The sequence below is a fragment of the Notothenia coriiceps genome, unplaced genomic scaffold, assembly GCF_000735185.1.
Source record: "Notothenia coriiceps isolate Sejong01 unplaced genomic scaffold, NC01 NC01_scaffold00010093, whole genome shotgun sequence".
In the NCBI taxonomy this organism is placed as follows: Eukaryota; Metazoa; Chordata; class Actinopteri; order Perciformes; family Nototheniidae; genus Notothenia; species Notothenia coriiceps.
Window position 1 is genome coordinate 204,779 of NW_011342794.1, and position 18,041 is coordinate 222,819.

At 41.3% G+C, this 18,041-nt stretch overlaps 3 protein-coding genes across 5 annotated transcripts in view; 1 reads left to right on the forward strand and 2 right to left on the reverse strand.

Annotated features, from left to right (window-relative positions):
• Positions 1-3,176, reverse strand: part of LOC104945864 (zinc finger protein 106-like) — a 13,875-nt gene extending 10,699 nt beyond the window's left edge. Inside the window, exons 1-7 of the mRNA XM_010771590.1 lie at positions 3,100-3,176; positions 2,603-2,733; positions 2,448-2,509; positions 1,911-2,114; positions 800-1,822; positions 374-722; positions 224-284 (exon numbers count right to left, since the gene is read on the reverse strand). Coding sequence (XP_010769892.1) covers positions 224-284; positions 374-722; positions 800-1,822; positions 1,911-2,114; positions 2,448-2,509; positions 2,603-2,731 — 1,828 coding nt within the window. The 5' untranslated portion in view covers positions 2,732-2,733; positions 3,100-3,176. The remainder of the gene's footprint in view (positions 1-223; positions 285-373; positions 723-799; positions 1,823-1,910; positions 2,115-2,447; positions 2,510-2,602; positions 2,734-3,099) is intronic.
• A 221-nt stretch (positions 3,177-3,397) lies between these two features.
• On the forward strand, positions 3,398-5,524 carry churc1 (churchill domain containing 1). Its single transcript, XM_010771593.1, has 4 exons — positions 3,398-3,639; positions 4,348-4,483; positions 4,969-5,039; positions 5,196-5,524. Exons 1-4 carry the CDS (start codon positions 3,601-3,603, stop codon positions 5,286-5,288), a joined length of 339 nt encoding a protein of 112 aa, XP_010769895.1. The 5' UTR covers positions 3,398-3,600; the 3' UTR covers positions 5,289-5,524.
• A 2,959-nt stretch (positions 5,525-8,483) lies between these two features.
• ttbk2b (tau tubulin kinase 2b) lies at positions 8,484-17,629 on the reverse strand. Of its 3 annotated transcripts, none has more exons than XM_010771595.1 (15): positions 17,384-17,629; positions 16,795-16,917; positions 16,569-16,716; positions 15,943-16,016; positions 15,719-15,859; positions 15,516-15,620; positions 14,631-14,696; positions 14,453-14,545; positions 14,236-14,361; positions 13,987-14,144; positions 12,765-12,954; positions 12,089-12,303; positions 11,501-11,978; positions 10,311-11,011; positions 8,484-9,833 (listed from the first exon to the last, which is right to left on the reverse strand). In XM_010771595.1, the coding sequence occupies exons 2-15, from the start codon at positions 16,861-16,863 to the stop codon at positions 9,479-9,481; spliced, it is 2,919 nt and encodes a 972-aa protein (XP_010769897.1). In that variant the 5' UTR covers positions 16,864-16,917; positions 17,384-17,629; the 3' UTR covers positions 8,484-9,478. The 3 variants fall into 3 exon arrangements, with proteins under 3 accessions (XP_010769897.1, XP_010769896.1, XP_010769899.1); XM_010771594.1 differs by having other exon boundaries at positions 8,484-9,836; XM_010771597.1 differs by having other exon boundaries at positions 9,742-9,898.
• Positions 17,630-18,041: the final 412 nt, after the last annotated feature.

Below are 18,041 nucleotides of genomic sequence, written 5' to 3' on the forward strand. Positions count from 1 at the left end.
TGACAACTTGAATGCTTTTTTTTCTCTTAATGCATTGCATAAAGATCGGATCGGGAAAAATCGGTATCGGCAAATTGTCAAAATCAAATGATCGGAATCGGATCGGGAGCAAAAAAAGGTGATCGGGACATCCCTACCAGAAATCCTTCACAGTATGTTAGAATGAAAAATTATAGAACTTTTAACGAAAGTAAAATAAATCAAATAAAAAGGTTATATTTACCATTGTCTGACTTTCTTTTCTTTTTTTTCCCACTTGGCTTGTTATCAGCCAAGCCATCGCACTGTAGCAAAACATGATAATCAGGTTTTAACAAAAAAAAAAGTATGTTTCAGCGGTGGCCCTCACCGAGAAAAACTGGATAACACTCACCATTTTGCGTTTCCTCTTGCTGGTATCACTGTCGGCACTCAAATCTACAAACGCTACGTCCGACTCCACCTTCACACGGACAGCTTGGACGGTGTGAGTGCTGCAGCCTTCCTGTGCTGCGTCGGGCTGCTCCGATGGCTCCTGCCTCTGAGGTTCTGACTGCGGCTCAGTGTAAGACTCGTAATATGTTGCGTTCTGGGGTGGAGGAGGTAGTTCGTTCCAGTGTGCGCCTGACAGAGTGTCTGAGACAGCCTCCCAGTGAAAGCCCTCGGACAGACTCGTGTCGATTCCCTCTGCTCGTGTTGAACTCTCATTTTCAGAATGACGCTTCGTAAGCTCAATTCCAAACCTGTTACCACACAACACAACAGATATAAAAACGTATGTTTGACAAAGGGCAACACTGAGAGTTAAAACAATGTTTACCTGGGCCTGACTTTGACTCTCTCCTGCTTCTTCCTCTTCCTGTCCTCATACATCTCCCTCCAGTTTGACTTGCCTTTAGGGACTGATAAGCTAAACGTCTTATTTATAGTTGGTTTAGGCACAGGCATTCTTCCTCCCTGAACTGTGGCTGAATCACGGGCAATTCGAACCTTGCGGGCTAAAGTTGGTCCATTTGACACATTTTCCCACATAGGAGCAACGTTAGATGGACCAGCACCAGCAGTGGAGGAAGAAGCAGGGCTGTTGTCGTATGAAAATTGCATAGATGTAGCTGCAGCAGAGGCAACATGAATGGGAGTTTCCTTGGCTTTGTTCCTGAAGGAGCACCGTGCCTGCTGCTGTCTCCCAGCTTTAGTTTGCACCCCCGTCTCACTGCTCTGTTTCCGAGCTTCACGATCGGCCCGACACGGCTCCCTCACACCCAGCGCGCGCCTGATCTGCCGCAGCATCGCGCTGACGTCCACGTCCCGTATCGGAGCTGCGTTTGTGGATTCGTTTGTCTGAGAAGGTTGAGCTGAAGCTTCCTTTTCTGAAGGAGAACCTCCTGAACTCTCACCCTGGCAAATACCAAATATGATAGCTCCGTTGTGAGGAAGGTGATCACTGGTGAAGTCTCCATCGTATTGCTTGTTGTAATAGTCATTCTGTAGGTCTCTTTGGGGGAACTGCTGAGCTGATTGGGCGCACTTGGGAACAGGAACGTAATGTTGAGTGTGACCCGGCTCTGCTGACAAATAAGACAATCTTCCGCTTTGATTAGGCAGAGATGATTCTCCTTGGTGAAGAAGCCTTTTCACACTGGACAATTTATTCTCTTTGTTTTGAACAACAACAAGGGTTCTTCCTTGCTGGAAGGTTCCCTGTTGCAGTTTCCAATTGTTCACTTGTTTGTTCTTCCTTAACACTGCTTTGGACACCACTGTGTTTTTTCCTTGCACTTCTGCACGCTTCTGATCATATTCCTGCTTCTTTTTCCTTTTCCTCCTTTTGCCTGCTTTCTTCCTGTAATGCACCAAAAGTCACAGTTATTAAAGCGCATTGAATCATGGAGAGAATCAATTGCAAACAGATGACAAGATGAAATTATTACTCCTCTTTTTTCAGGGTCTTGTTTCTCTCCAGGATCAAGTTCATGGCCTCATCGCTCAGAGTCTTGAACAGAGGTAGGGGCTTTATTTTTAAATGCTTTAAGCTGTGCAACTTGGCTTTGTGTTGAGGGGTGGAGATGTGCCGAGCATACTCATTTAGACCCATGGAGGATGCGTTACATGCCTGACATTCATGAAATGAATTCCTGTCAAAGGAAGTACACAAAAACAAACAACATTTTTGTTAGATATTCGTTTTTTAAGCTGGTCAGTGTGTGTTATGATTACTTATCTCAGAAAGACAGGGAAGTACTTTGGAGCTGTGTATCGTTTTACCTTTTTTATACAAGTGCAGACACAACAAAAGTTTCAGCACACAACCAATCAATACTATATTCATATGTTGTTGAAGTGTTGTATTACAAATTAATGGAACTAGGAATAGTCAATCAATGCAAGGTCTAAACAAGTGTATTAAGTATGTGTACTATTTTTGCAAGAGAACAGGGTCATATTAATATTGCAAAAATATCACTCACGTGCCCAGCACTGTCTCCAGCTCTCTGTGGTGCAGCATACCATGCACATGATCTTGTGCTTCCTGTAGATCAGAAACATCTCGTCCACATTATTAAACATTTAATGGCTGTATATAAAAACACTGAAATATATTTGTTAATGTAGATCCACTTACATCTTTCAAATGGATCATGCGACACAGTGTACAGTAGTTGCTTTTGGCCTTCTTGGAGTGTTGTCCATTGTTTTTCTTCTTAAAAGCGGATTTCCCCGAATTATTAGTTGGTGTTTGAACCTTTGCCATTTCTGAACAGGTGAAACAAGAATGATAACATCACAAGCTTTTCAGAAACGAGCCCAACTGCAACCACTCAGAAGCATAATATTATCACAGCATAAGGCTAAACGAAATAAACACATTTGGGAGTTTTATATAATATCATGCTTCACACGTTTATAACCAATATAGCATTGCAATTATGAAATTTAGACTTAGAATAGCAGCAAAACGTGTTTGTTAAATCACCACCAGCATTTACGTTTGAGTTGGACTAACGTTAAACCGTTGGCAACAATTCACCCCTCGTGCAAAGTTATCGGCATTAAAATACATTCATGACGTTTTGTGCTCAACCAAATATTATGTGAAAGTTGTTAATAAATCATAATTACCAGCTGTATTTCACATGGCCAAAAAAGTCAACTGCAGTCAACGGCCATGTTTGCTTACGTAGATTACGTAAGGTTTGCGGCGGCCAATCGTGTGCTAAAGACGACACCGGAAGTTTCACAAATATAATTTTACTAATTTCTACACACGTTAATTCCTGTTTGACCACTTGTATTTTGTTTTTATTTCACTCTCTTTTTTTCTGTATATAATGCATCCGAATTGTATTCATTTAATGAAAAAGGATGTTCCTTTTTCTGATATCTTTGAAAAAATTGTGAAGGAAAAAAAGACGATACCGGAAGTGTCACGACACTCAGTTTGCTTAGATCTACAAAACATCTGCTAAGAGGAATTAAGCGCTTTAGCTGCAAGCGTTTATCTACAGATCTGTGAGCTTTAGGGACCAGATTTCGATGCGGAAGAGGATATGTTGACCCAAAAAGAGGAATAAGAAAAACTGTTTGTTAGAAGATTACAGTGTTTTAAGATTTTCCTTCAAAATGTGCAACGGCTGCGTGCAAAAGGAATACCCGGACAGGGTGAGTTACTAAGGCAACATACTGGTTAATGTTTAGTTATCTGAATGACGTTACTGTAGTTAGCTTGCTATGCGTATCATGTAAAGATAGGTAAACAACCCGCTGCGAAAGAGCAGAGGTGGGAAGTTACAATTTTGAGATAGGCCTACTTGTACTTTACCTGAGTATTCCCATGTTATGCTGCTTTGTACTTCTACTCCACTAAAATTCAGAGGTAAATCGTGTACCTTTAGTCCACTACATTTATTTCGTACCTTTTAGTTACTTTACAGATTTGGAATAATGATGTAAAATATGAACAACACTTAAATAATACTTAAGTTAGGCCTGGAGTAACATTCAAAAGCTACCAAGCAGTAATTTATGTAATTTAAAATGAGTTCTACCTTTATCAGCTTTGATAAACACATCAATAATTAAAATCAAAACATACAATATACTGTATATTATTCTGAAAAGGACCAATGTGTATAATGAGTACTTTTACTTTTGGTACTTTAAGTATATTTTTATGGTAATGCTTGTGTACTTTTACTTTACTTTTGAATGCATAACTTTTACTTGTAAGAGACGATTCCTACACTATAGTACTTCTTCTTTTACTTAAGTAGAAGATCTCCCACTTCTGCAAAAGATGATGACATGTCAAAATCAGGTTGTCATTGAGAAAGCTCAAATGTGATGGTTTTCCCTTGACTTTCTGCTCAGGGTAACACCTGTCTGGAGAATGGCTCCTACCTGATGAACTACCGGTGCTGCGCCAGCTGCCATCAGAGGGACTTTGTGCTGATCAGCAATAAAACCACAGAGGATGAGGATGGAGAAGAGATCATCACATATGATCGTCAGTCACTCTTTTTTTATGCTCCTGAAACTTTGACTGTGTTTTTATTGTTGTAAGGAAATAATAATCGAGTTTGTGTCCACACACTTCCGGGGTTGTTGTTTTTTTTAATTTTGGGCGAGGCCCCTATCAGTAAAATCTGAGGAAAATGTTCATGTTGCAGCATGCAGAGGTATTTTCTGTACTATAGTGTTAACAGTTTTGGGAAGATGTTTTTCTATCCCTCTAACTGAGAGCTGTAGAACATTACTAAATATGTGCTGATTCCTAAAGTACAGAATATTTTAGATTTCAGATTTTTATTATAACATCAAGTTTTAGGCTTTGATACATTTTTGGTCAAATTTGGAATAATATAGAATTACCAGAACCCATCATAACTCACAAAAAAGCTAGGGGCTTGTATTAATAATTCCAACTTTCCTTAAAAACGTCTTCCACAGCAGGTTTGTAATCAATCCAATAATGTCAATTTCTCTTTACAGATGTTTGCAAAAACTGTGATCATATCGTCGCCAGGCACGAATATACTTTCTCCGTTGTTGATGAATACCAGGTCAGATTCTACTCTGTTTTATTGAACATAACTATGTATATTTGTATGTAACGCAAATGCTTCTTTAACTACCACACTCATTTAACAGTATTCATGGTTAGTTGTTCTTGCCGTCGTTTAGTCTTTAGTAGATTAAGTCTGTTTTGTGTTGTCCAGGAGTACACGATGCTCTGCATGCTGTGTGGAAAGGCAGAGGACTCCATCAGTGTGTTGCCAGACGACCCCAGGCAGTCTGCTCCTCTCTTCTGAGTGTCACCACCGAAACTGTTCCTGGCTGCAGGCTTCGGGGATCCAACCCTTTTTTATTAAATCCATGCAACTTTTCTTCAATGAGTTCACCATATTTTAAGTCTTTGGCTGTTTATAAACGACTGTATGCTGATAACCGTTGAGCAGGACATAAAGCTTTTTCATATTCCTTGCAACAAATATTCTGTAAGTGAATTGACAGTGTTCTGTAAATAAACAGTTTTTACTACGTTTTATTATGGCCTGCGTTTCCTGTTCAACACAGAATATTTGATGTTCATAAGTAAGAACGACATCTTTCAATGCAGTGAAAAAGTACAACTTTTTTGAATATCCAAAATATGTAAAAAATAAATAAAATTCAGTGGCTACATGGTTTGTTAAAAAAGAAAAAGCATAAGGATTAATCTGTTAATATCTTTCAGTTATTTATTTAGCCAGACAGCTTTCCCCCAAAATAAGTATTGCTTACAGGCATTCAGCAGCTTGGAGCGTTTTCATTATGTTAAGCTCTGGGCTCAGCTGTGCAGTTCCAATTTGGGAAGGACATTTTATTTGTGAAGTTGCTTGGGAGTGATTCATTTGTAAAGTAACAGAGAAGCAATGAAGCATTTATATTTCCATGACAAACTAAGAAACTCATAGGCGTCATTCGCTCTGGGGACGCTTACTTTACGGACTCTAAAATGACCCAAAAACATGCTTGCGGAAATGTTGTTTGGCCTTTTTGCCTGCATTTAAATGTTGTCTATTTGTTTTATTTTCTTGTGTGATTTTGGTGACTGTGTGACTATGCTGGACAAAGTTATAGAGGGGGGTGCCAAATCTGGCAGCACTAACACCTGCTCTGCCAGATTTGGAAGCCCCTCTTTAGTTTTTCATCTGATGAGCCCAGAGTAAAATGCTTTTTTGTGCAAAAATCTCAAACATGTTAGAAATCCCATCCCTTACAGTCCTGTTTCTGAGTTTTAGGTATTAGGAAAACCTTTAATAGTAACACCATTTTTGAAGCTAATAAACATTTATATCTGGCTTTTGAGGGCTCTGAAGTCAAGTGTACTTCTTGCACCAAATCCATAAATCAAAGTTTATTTATTCATCCCAACATCACAAATTGTACTTTAGTCTCAGGGGTTTTAAGGTTTATACAGAAGATGAATATGCCGGAAATTCCCGGTTCTGTAAGCTTTTAAAATATGTATTGAAGAGAGAAGAGTCACTGTGTACTACTTGACACAAAGCTTCCAAATAAAAGTGGGACTGGTCAGAGCAATTGAAAGTACATTGTTATAAAGGTTGTCTTATCCACAGAATAGAAGGCTACCAAGCAAAACAACATTGTGTGAAACAAGCAAAGAAAATAATAAATATGTTTGTTATTGAAAATAAATGTAGAAATACATTAAACATATAATGTGTGTTCTGTTTTATTCTCTATATTTATTTATTTATACATTTTTTCTTGTGTTTATGTATTCCTGCATTTATTTCCACATGTATTTATCCCTGTATTTATTAATTATTTCTTGTGTATATTTATTACTCTATTCATTTCCACATTTATTTATTCCCATATTTATTAATTTGTTCCTGTGTTTATTTATTACTGTTTTTTTTCAAATTTATTTATTCTTCAAATTTATTTTTTACTCATCTCATAATCTGTCCTCTATACCTGAATAAAGCCACACATTCACTCAAAATCACATCATAGCAAGATGTAGGCCTATCATAAAAAATAAAACACACATACAGTATTGGTGGTCCAGAGGTCTCTGCATTGCTTTTTCATGGAGAATCTGGAGAAAGTTTTTTCTAACAAAGTGACGCCAATGAAGAAGCTACAGAACAGCTACTTAGTGGACATTTTTGTGAGATGGTTTCTAATTAAGTTGCTTACTATAGTATCATATTTTAGTTTACTGTGCTAACACAGTGGAGATAAATAACTGACCAGCACTTGCCATATTTGGGGGAAACTTCTGAAGCAATTGGAGTCAGGACTCAAAGGGAGTCACGATGGAGAGCTGGAGCTTTGATGACAAACACTGACGGTTTATCTGCAGCTTCGGCCGGAGAATTCACAAGACATGTCACGGGCCACGGTTTGACCACAGGGTTGAGATGCCACAATCAATTCTGAAGATCCCTCCTGTAGCTCGAGGTTTTAACTAGTTCAGAGTGTAATAATCAACATTCTTCAATAGATGGACTGAGGAAACTGAATGAACTTTAGTTGTCGCTTATGGCTNTCAATTCTGAAGATCCCTCCTGTAGCTCGAGGTTTTAACTAGTTCAGAGTGTAATAATCAACATTCTTCAATAGATAGACTAAACAGCTGAGGACACTGAATCACAGTCGTTGTCGCTTATGGCTCGGGTCATCTACACCCCGAGAACGAAGGATGTGTTCCAGGTGTCCCACAACAATAACTATCTCTGACAGAGAGTTGCCCCGTCATAAACTGGTAATATCAACAATACGCTAGGGCAGCCCCTCCTTAAGGAAGATAACGGCTGCTCAAGGTTGGTCAGCTGGGTCAGAGGGCGAAGGAGGACATGCAGGGCAAATGATTCCCCAACACCATGCACACCTAATATCTAAAAGCATCCATTTCCTCTTGTACATAAACCTGTAGTCGATGTTTGGGTATAACAAGGTGGAGGTTGTGTGACAGGAAAGCCCAAGCAATGATCAATCTTGCCGTTATTTAAATGATTTTTAGAGCTCAACACATTCTATAACTTCTTGTCATTTACTGCTGTTACATTGTACACAGTGATGGACCACAACAGATGGGGGAGTGTTCATTTGACTGTTGTCATCTGGGACCCCCCCAATCGGTCACCAGCTTGTCAGCAGGCTCTCTTACTGTATGTGCTTACAGGGACGTCTGTCAAAGGAAACAGCTGCTTCCACAGAATTTGAAATGGGATTTTTCTCAACTGACATAATGCAGTCTGAGTTTGTGTGACTTTAGTTTAACTCAGTGGTTCTCAAACTTTTTCTGTCAGGCCCCTCCTTTGGAGAAAAAAAGAAGTCGGGCTCCCCCCAACACAAATAGTCAGGCTCAGTGGCGGCGACAGAGCCAATATAGAGAACATATATTTCATAAATAGACACCTGCACACCTAAAAAAAACAAAAAACGTATTTTCATAACACCAAGAGTGAATGAGAAATTGTGAGAGAATGTAAATGCACTAACCGTTTAATCAACAATGAAAAACTACAGCAAGTGTAGCCATGAATTCAACGTTTGTTTAGAATTGGCATTTATTTAATTGACTATATTTAAAATTGTGCTAAAAAATAAAATGCAACAACAAGAAGACATGATGAACAGGTTCCATTTTATCAGTTTTCTTCCTTTACCATCTATTTTGTGGAAGAAATAAAAGTGCACATCTTTGCTGGTTCATATTATGATGTTCTTTGAGATCATAAGCAGTTCAATAAAAATACACGCCTAAGCAGATTGTACAAATGAATAAAATAAAAAAAGATCCATTGCAATGATAGTCATGCTCTTTCACAATACTTAAGTATGAGTGCACTTACATGTACATTCTAATATGCGGATGCCTTCTGCATGACAAATATTTTCGAGCAAAGTAAAAGCACACTACTACACTCTGATATGTCAAATGAGCAATTCATTTTCACATATAATAATTAATCCAGCTGTTTTACAGGAGTGAGGTCAAAGCTGCATGCCCTGGTTCTGTACATGTCTGCCGATGTTGGTATACTGCACGTGGTGTTATTTATTATTAGTGTTCTTAACGTGAGTTCATGTTTTCTATTAGTGTTTACTATCTTCCTCATGGTACATATCTACAATAAGCATCATTTTTTACATCCCTAAAGTATTTAACATTATCTTTTTGGTCTCATATTAGGCCTATATGGAGAGTTAAGAGGAGTGAAATGAGAGGTAAGAGTTGGCAATCTTAAGGTTTCTCAGCCTTTCTGTTTCAACTGCAGGTATCAAGCCACATCGTCAAGTATTTCGAGAGACACGTCCAACAAATGAATAAATAAATAAATACATTTTATACATTTGACATTACATACAGTACATTCCCTTGAGTAAATACTGTATTTACACATGCTATCAGCGACTGGATGTGAAACAGCCTCTCGCTACAGTTGCACCATCCGATCAGTCACTTATGTTCCAAATACAGTCATCGACTCACTTTACCAGAGCCTTTACCCTCGTGGAGGAGACCCCTTCCCCTGGAGCTGTGGCCCCACGGAGCCTGGAGCCCGGGCCTGTCGTGTGGGTGAGAGTGGCGAGGAGGAGGGGAACCAGAGAAGCTGGAGGGAGAGTAGCTGCGTCCCTGCAGCACCCCGCCCTCCCGGAGCTCCCGGAGCTCCCGGGAGGGGGAGGAGCTTAGGGAGCGCTGCAGGGAGGAGGAGGAGCTGCGAGGGCGAGGGGGGGGGCTGAAGAGCACCCCGCCGCGGTCCTGCATCAGCTGAGTCAGACTGGCCAGGAAGTCTGCGTCGCTGGTGCTGCTGGCACGCACTCTTAACCGGCGCCTTCTTGAGAAAAGACATCATGATTATGATTCTGCATTATGAATCGTCGTGCTCTTGAAATCATTCTGTGAAGTGAAATTCAAGTTATAAACCTTCAAATGTGATCAAGCCAACAGTCTTTGATATTTAACTATATATATATATATTTCCCCTTTTTTAGGTGCATGCTTTATACTTTCGTATTCTTGAGGTTTCTTCACTAGCACATGCTTTAATGTTCAGGTTTATATTATTTTTCTGTCTGAATATATCTGTATAAAACATCCTGTTGTTGTGCATTTCGATGGCAACAGCCTGGATTCCTTTTTCTCATTTACATACACTTTAAAGAAGTGTCTCAATTTCTGTATGCCTGGATTTTTTTGCAAAACTGAGGAGTATGGAGAAATGTGTTTCTTACGGTGCACTTAGAGCTGGATACCTATTACCTATACAAGTACATGGTGTATAAGGTGGATCATTTTGACAGCGTTATACCTGTTGTCCACGCCCGGGCGGATGGGTGGTTTCCCCGGCGGTGGTCGGGGCAGAAACCTGCTAGTGAGTTGCTCCGGTATGAAGGTGGCGCTCACAGGTCGGGGGATCTTACTCTTACTCCCCGATGAGGAGGACAGGGAGAGAGGGTCTTCTCCGACACAGTCAGACCTGGAGCCTCGCTCTGAGAAGAGCCGGTCTCTCGGCAAAACGCACGGCAGGTTGTCACAGGACAGAGACGGGGAGGGGGAGTGGGTGGGGGAGCCGGGGACCGGGCTGCTCCAGCGGTGACGCCTCTCCATGTTCAAGTCCCTGCTCGGAGAGTCCAGGGGGTTGCTGGGGTCTCGGACTGGGATACGACTTAATCTAGGGGACGAGGGACAGTCTCTTATCCGGAGCAGGGCTGGGGGGGGAGAGGAGGAGACGGTGACGGTGCTCTCCATAGCGCCCCCTGCTGTGTCGGCTTGAGGCTGCTGATTGGGCTCCGAGGAGCGGTCAGGCAGACCAGAGTCACTCTCAGGGTCTCTGTCGTTAGTCAGATGGGCAGCGTGACCTTTGGCTGAGCTTGGCACTGGAGCTAACTCCAACTTCTCTCCGTTGTTTAACATTTCTTCTGGGAGTGTTTCAGATTTTTCAGATGGCGCCTCTAGTGGTATTGCAGCGCTCCTCTCACGCACAGGGGACGGGAGTGCACAGCTAGAAGACTGAGGAGAGTTTAATGAGCGTTAGAGGGCTTGACCTTTTTCTGATATGTAACACAATGACATTGAAAACCATCCTATTATTTATCTAAAGAGCACGTCTAATTGTTCAAATAACATTCATAAGTTGTGGTTTATCCAAGTCTTAGGCATGCTAATAACCATAAAGCTTGGAGTTTGAACATATCATAGAGCTATGGCAATCATTAGTCGAGTTCATTCATGAATAAATGCTTTGTTAGTAGAGCTGAAGCCTTTCATTGGCGTATCACCGAATCAAAAATGGAAAAATAGGAAAATGTCATGCTTTTTTTCAATAAAACGTAACTGAATATATTTGGGTATTGGACTGACAAAATAAGACATTAACTAGGAAACTGTGATGGGCATTTTTATACTTGTCTGACATTTTAGGACACATATTAGATTCATTTGGCTGACTAATTGCTGATTTAAAAAAAGGTTAGTTGCTACTCTATTGGTCACCCCTACCTGGTCCATCTGGGTTCGTCCCATCATGACTGAGGGCAGTTGTCCCAGCATCCCCGGCAGTCTCCTGTGGCTCAGTAACCATGTGCCGGGCATGGACATCTGTGACAGGACAGGACTGCTGGGCACCGCTGCTGACTGACCCTCCTGCGGCTCGGAGGTCTCATTCTCAGCCTCAGCGGGCGCGTCCGTCCCAGGCTTGTCCTCACGCTTGTCCTCACGCTTGTCCTCGCCTGTAGGCTTGGTGGCTCCAGAACCGCCGCCTTGCTCTACTTCCAGCATCACCCACTCCTGAGAGTCTCCCTCCTGGGGCACGGGGCTGAGGTTCACGGCCACAAATCCGCAGCTGGCTGCCCCTTCCTCTTGATCAGGGGTGGCTGCGCCCGAGTACTCCTCGAGGCAGAAAGGCTGCTTCCCCTCCACGCTCTCAGGAATGGTCATCTTCCCGACTTGAGAAAGGACAGGACGTTGTTTGCCCAGGCTGAAACAAAAATATTGTGCATGTTATGTACATTTCTCAAAAAATAAAATGTTGAAAGCTGTAATATATTGTCATTCGATGATATACAGTATATTATATTATATACTAACTAGGCCTCAAGAAAGCGTTCGATGGTGGGCTTGGGTTCGGGTGCGAGCCTCTTTTCAAACGCCAAGCTCTGACTGTGTCTCATCCTCCGGAGAAGAGGTGCAGCCCGCTCCAGGAACATGGTCTCTGATCGCACCCGTCTAGGAGAACTCTGCATGGAGCCGGTGTTGGGGCTTTGGTTCCCCTGGTTCTGACTGTGTTCATCCTCACTCACCACCTGAGCAGAGTGAACGACAAGGCAGCTCAAAATGTTAATATTTATTGCATTCGAATCCGTCACGTTATTGTTTTACTTCCTTCATTAGTAAAGGCACAGCAGATATAATCTCTTTGAAAGAAAGGCTTAAAGGGAACCAATGGTGTCATTATATAAAAAGGCACATTTATTATGCAATTGCTATATTCTTCATCAACTGAAGGAAATAAGTTTTCCATTTTAAATATGAAAGCAGGGTGTCAGTAGTGGGTTTGCAGTAGATGTTGTAACAGAGGTTAACCATGATCATTTCTCTAGGCAAAGCCATGTAGTCTTGGGGTTGTTTTTCTTACTGACATCCACTGCAGTGCAGATAAACTACACATTAAAATGCATGTGTAAAAAAAGCAGTTACATAAAAATCGTATTTCAGTAGATAAGAACATTCTGCTTAGCGATTACAGTAACTACATTGCCCTGACCTTCCTGATGGTCGGCTGGACATGTTTAAGGTTGCGGTTGCGGTCCATCTCTTCCCATACATCTGCGCCAGGGGTGGTGGGTGTGGGGATGGGGGGGCAGTTGTCTGCGTCGCTGAGGCGCTCCCCTTGCAGGACATCCTCAGTGTTCTCCCTCTGCAGCTCGGCTGGCAGCATGGAAGCGTTGGCCATGCTGTGGAGGAGAGGGAAGGTCACCCTGCAGCTCATTTTCACAGCACAATTCAGAGCAGCTATTTTCTCACTGACTGTGCAGAATTTGAGTCCAAAAAAAAACTGCAGCTATACAGGGGTAGACATTAAGGGAGTCTTAAATATCTGGTTCTTTGATATTAGGGAATATATCAGGGCTAGTAGATTTTCATTAACACTGGCCCCACCATTGTAACCACCGGCCCAAGAGCATTCGTCGACTCTAATAATGAAGAAAATTAACACATTGGGTGCAATAGTAATTTATGCACAAACTACATTACTACTTGTACTACAACATTTCAATCATCAGTTCTTCCTAATTTTCCTCAATTGTTCATATTTGGTTTATTAAAATTATTATATTGTGGTCATTGTTAAAGAAAAAAAGGAGGGTATATTGAAGCCCGCTCCATCGATCAAGCCAGTGTGGCTGAAACTTTCTCTCCCTCTTCTTCTCATACTCCCTGTCACTCTCCTTTAACTCCTCCGGTGACTTTCTTTTATTTGAAGATTGTTTTTTGCCCAGCGCTTGGCCGGTTAACGCTGGTATTCAAAACATTTTGGCGAATGGTTAGGTGGCGTGAAAGTCTGTAGTGAAGACTCCCACGCACGGGAGCCTGTTCGCGCTGCGCTCTGCAGCAAACAGCTGTTTGCTTTTCATCCAACAACGATGACTGCCTCACGAAACGCTATGTTGTACCGTTAATAAACGAAACAATTTAACAAAATTGCAGGACAATGTGATTTTATGTCTTACTGTTTTTTTTCTTTAAAGCAATTTTTTTGAATGGCCCGAGCGGGCAAGTGGAAAGTACGTTATGCTGGCCCGGGGTGTTTAAATAGTGCATCCGGGCCATTTATAATGTCTAGCCCTGCATATATTTGAACACATTTTCCACAGAGAAGGGAGATATTTTGAATAACATAAGTGAAAGTACAAACACAAGACAGCAACTTATACAATAAATAGATGTATGTCAGTATTAATAGAGCTTTCTTTGGCTGTAAATACCCTAAGTACGCCGGTGTGAGGCGAGTGAGCTGCTGAGCCGTGGTTGTTGCGGCAGTGATGCTCAGCATACCCTCCGAGTCACATTTCTCCCAGTCATAAGGGTCATTCTCCAGCACACTGTGACTCTTCATAGCGTTTTCAAACACTGACATCAGGTGCTGTCGCAGAGAAAACCACAGGCGTCAGCATTTCACAGCTGTAGAGGAATAGACAGTGTGTGCAAAATAAACCAAACAAGACATGGCCAACCTGATAGTCTGGCTTAGTGAAGTAGTCCAAGGTCAAGATGTGATCCAGGAAAGCACAAAACTCTGAGGGAAGGTGCTTCAGCATGAGTCGGTGGTCATACGTATCTTTTAGGTTTCCTACTTGTTCCTGAGAGCAGAGAGGCGGTAATTACAATATGAATTAAACACATGCTGATAATTAATAAACCATACAGACAAGAATGCATTGAGGCGCCTACTTTGTCTTTGATTTTCCTCCAGGGAAGCTGACCAACAGTGAACTCAACCAGCATGTAGAAGAGGGACCACAGGTCGTCATGTCGACCCATTTCCTACAAATTACGATACGCAAATGTAAGTAAGGTCAAGGGTAAAACTAAATATGAATAGTAGAATATAATGTTTGTCTGTGCTTACCTTATTCTTATGAGCATTGATTGAAGCATATCGCACAGTTCCTCTGAAGCCTGCCACCGGACGGGGCTATGGGAGAGAATAAAGAAATCATTTAATAAAGATATGGTCGAATAGATTAGTTAGCATTATGAGGTATTTATAAAAAATGTGTTAAAGGGAACTGGCTTTATTGTTTAAATCTGAAATAAATTGCCAATCCAAGACCCTTTTGGGATGGTCACACACTGATGTCTCATGGGGTCATTAAGGTGAAGCAGTGGAAGTTGATGTGACGTTAGGGCTGCTCGATTATGGCAAAAATCATAATCTCGATTATTTGGGTCAATAATTGATATCACGATTATTAAAAACGATTATCCATTTACTTTGAAAACATCAATTTATTGGAGAAAACAAATGTGAACAGTATGTTTTTAACAGTTGATTACCCTGAACTTTAAGTATAATTCAACTGAAAAACCAATAAAAAAAAATAAAAAATTGAAAAAAGAAAAGTAATAATAATAATAAAGAAATAATCGTTTTATTTCGATTACATTATTTTCGTAATCGTTGCAAGCCATAATCGTAATAGCGATTAAATTACGATTAATTGAGCAGCCCTATGTGACGTTAGATGAAATTAATTCTAATTTATTGTGAAATGTGTATATTTATGTGCCTTTAAATAAGTGTTGAGGTCTCCCTAGTGCTGTAAGTAAAGTAATATAATATCGTATCAGAGTTTCATTTTATTGTAATAACACTTTTCTGTGTTAACATACTACACCAAACCTCTAGGACTACACTTTAAACAGCTTCTCCAACATGAAATAACTTGTGGGATCTTTGAAAATAAATAAATAAATACATTGCAGGAAATTGACGCAGTATAGTATTACTTACTGGACGGACTTCTTGGCTGGAATTGGTAAATTGGCGGGCCAAGCCGAAATCAAGCATATAACAGCATCTGCAGGTACTGGCTAGCCTTCCCATTGCAAAGTTGGACTACAATTTTAACAACACAAAAAAATAACAAGCAAGTTAAACAATAAACTGACTGTCATTTAAATGTACAAACCGTACAGTGTCTTAGGTGAACTTACGGGTTTGATGTCTCGGTGCAGGAAGCCTACAGAGTGGATGCTTTCAATGGCCTCTAAAATCTGTTTGCCAAGTCGCAAAGTTGTGGAGACGGAAAAGGTGCCGCGGCTCATGGTTCTTCGCAAATCCGCAAGATTCCTCCCCTTAAGAAAATAAATCAGTTTTCAGTCACAGAGTGATGGTCAGCAAAAAAAACTTGACTAACAATGACTGGTTAAAATCCTACCTGGAGTTCCATCACCACGTAGTTGAACCGATCATTTCGGCCACAGCCCACAAAGCGGCACACGTGGTCTTTGCCTGTCAAATAAATATACGCTGTATAAATACAAATGTTGATTTCCTGATTCAGTGAAATCAGTGCTGATAAATGTCAGAATGAGTAAGTTATTCAATCATTGAATTCAAACAAGTTCCTCAGTTGGATTCCGACACAACAGGGCTACTTTTTTGTTGTTGATACAAAAACAAAGACCACCACCACTGCTTATATTGTCAATATGTTTTATTAAAAGGTGCACAATTTGTGTATCTGCTCTGTGTTTCGGATCAACTGTAATGTAATGGATCATTCTTGGCTCATGCTACAGCCTTCCAATAGGTTTAATGAAAGAGTGCTAGTAGCTTTTCCCTTATCCTGCTGACGGACAAATAATCAGACCGAATCAAAACTTTGCCAAGGGTAATAAAACATTAATCTTCATGGAAAACGCAGAGAGGTCATACAAGCTAAATGCAATGTGTGAGTTTGGTTATTGCTAGGCCCTTATAGTATTCTTATTAAATTGACAAAAAGCACGATAATGTGGGGAGATAGCACTCCATCACTGACAAATGGACAGCATCACTCACCCTGAAGTTTCTTCAGCACAGCCACCTCCATCTTCAGCACCTGCTTGGGTTGTTGAGCAGACTCCACCTTTAAGGCAACAGTGGCCTGGCTCAACTGATCCAGAACCTCGTAGATCTCCCCAAAGCCGCCTCCACCTATCTTCCTTGTCTGCAAAGAAGATCATATTCATTGTCAACCCAGTGTCATCTGTATTTTTTTTCAACCTGATTTTGTGATTTTTCTTACCACTTTCCATCTGTCTCTGACCACGTCTGCCACTGACAGGATGTCAGTGTGCTCTCCAGTCCCACTCATCCTGAGAGCTCTCAGCTACAGCCTGCACCTGGCATCAGTGACGCAAGCCCCTCACTGAAAACACATTTTAGAATGCATGTCCATTTTATCTTCGAAAATCTCTGCACACTGAATGCCTCTGTGCATGCAAACATCTAAGGAGGAAGCATTACTTGTTAAATGTTTGAGTGGCCGACAGAAACATGTGGGGCAATACCATTTAAACTGCTGCAAAGGTTAGCTAACGTTACACCTCACGTCTCAAAGGCTCATTCAGGAAAAAGCTCAACAAAGCTGAATTGTCATACAAAGATAGCAACTGGGATAATTTGACTCTGTGCCAAACACACAACCACGACTAGAGCAGCAGCAATCTCCTCTCATAAATGGCCATAAAGCAGTCGTTTGAGAGGATTAGTCGTTAGGAAGCTAATCTAGCTAACTGAAGGCTTTCAATGCGGCGCGTCCGGTAGTCCAGTAAACAAGCTAACTAGCTTAGCGTGTTTACTAAAGATACCCTCTTGTCCTGACCCCTTCTTACCTCGCTTCGTTGCACCATTGGATTCCCAGTTAAAATCCAAACAGTCCCCATGTTCCGTGCCTGTTGCTAGTCAGCCATGTCATTCCCAGTAGTTGTTTATTTTGGAAATTAGATAATAATAGTGATGGACCATAGCTGACGTTAGCCACAGTTAGCCAGCTAGCCTGCTAATGGATGTGCAGTGATGCCCCGTGCTCTGCCTCACAGCGCTCTGACGTCACAGCGCTAGTCTCTCCTGATTGAGCCGCAAACTCCTGCTGCTGCATCCTCTGAGGAGCAAACTCTGCAACACTTTTCACATTACAACACTGTACAGACAAACTACATGTGGTCCAAATACAGCAATGCATATGTGAATGAACACTGCATTGCAAGCATTGTTGGTCACCTATTTGTGGTGTGTTTTGTCGAAACATACAGCATTAGCGTGGCAGGGGCGTTGCAGTACATTCTGGTAGTCCTTATAAAATATTAATAAACATTCACCCCACCACTCCTCACCACCACCTCTTAGTGGCGCTCCCAGAATGTGTGGCAGATGAGGCCACTGACAATCTTTGGGTGCCAAAACCAAAAGCTGAGACTGAGCTTTAGGAATTATATTTTTGCTTTATTAATATTATAGTTGTATCCCTATTAGACTGCTAAACCCCTGAGC

Coding starts and splice junctions, on each gene's coding strand:
- churc1 (XM_010771593.1), top strand. CDS start 3,601: ATGTGCAACGGCTGCGTGCAAAAGGAATACCCGGACAGG. Junction 3,640..4,347: donor AAAAGGAATACCCGGACAGG/GTGAGTTACTAA, acceptor CTTTCTGCTCAG/GGTAACACCTGTCTGGAGAA. Junction 4,484..4,968: donor AGAGATCATCACATATGATC/GTCAGTCACTCT, acceptor TTCTCTTTACAG/ATGTTTGCAAAAACTGTGAT.
- ttbk2b (XM_010771594.1), bottom strand. CDS start 16,863: ATGAGTGGGACTGGAGAGCACACTGACATCCTGTCAGTGGCAGACGTG. Junction 14,546..14,630: donor TCAATGCTCATAAGAATAAG/GTAAGCACAGAC, acceptor CGTAATTTGTAG/GAAATGGGTCGACATGACGA. Junction 14,362..14,452: donor GGAGGAAAATCAAAGACAAA/GTAGGCGCCTCA, acceptor CTCTGCTCTCAG/GAACAAGTAGGAAACCTAAA.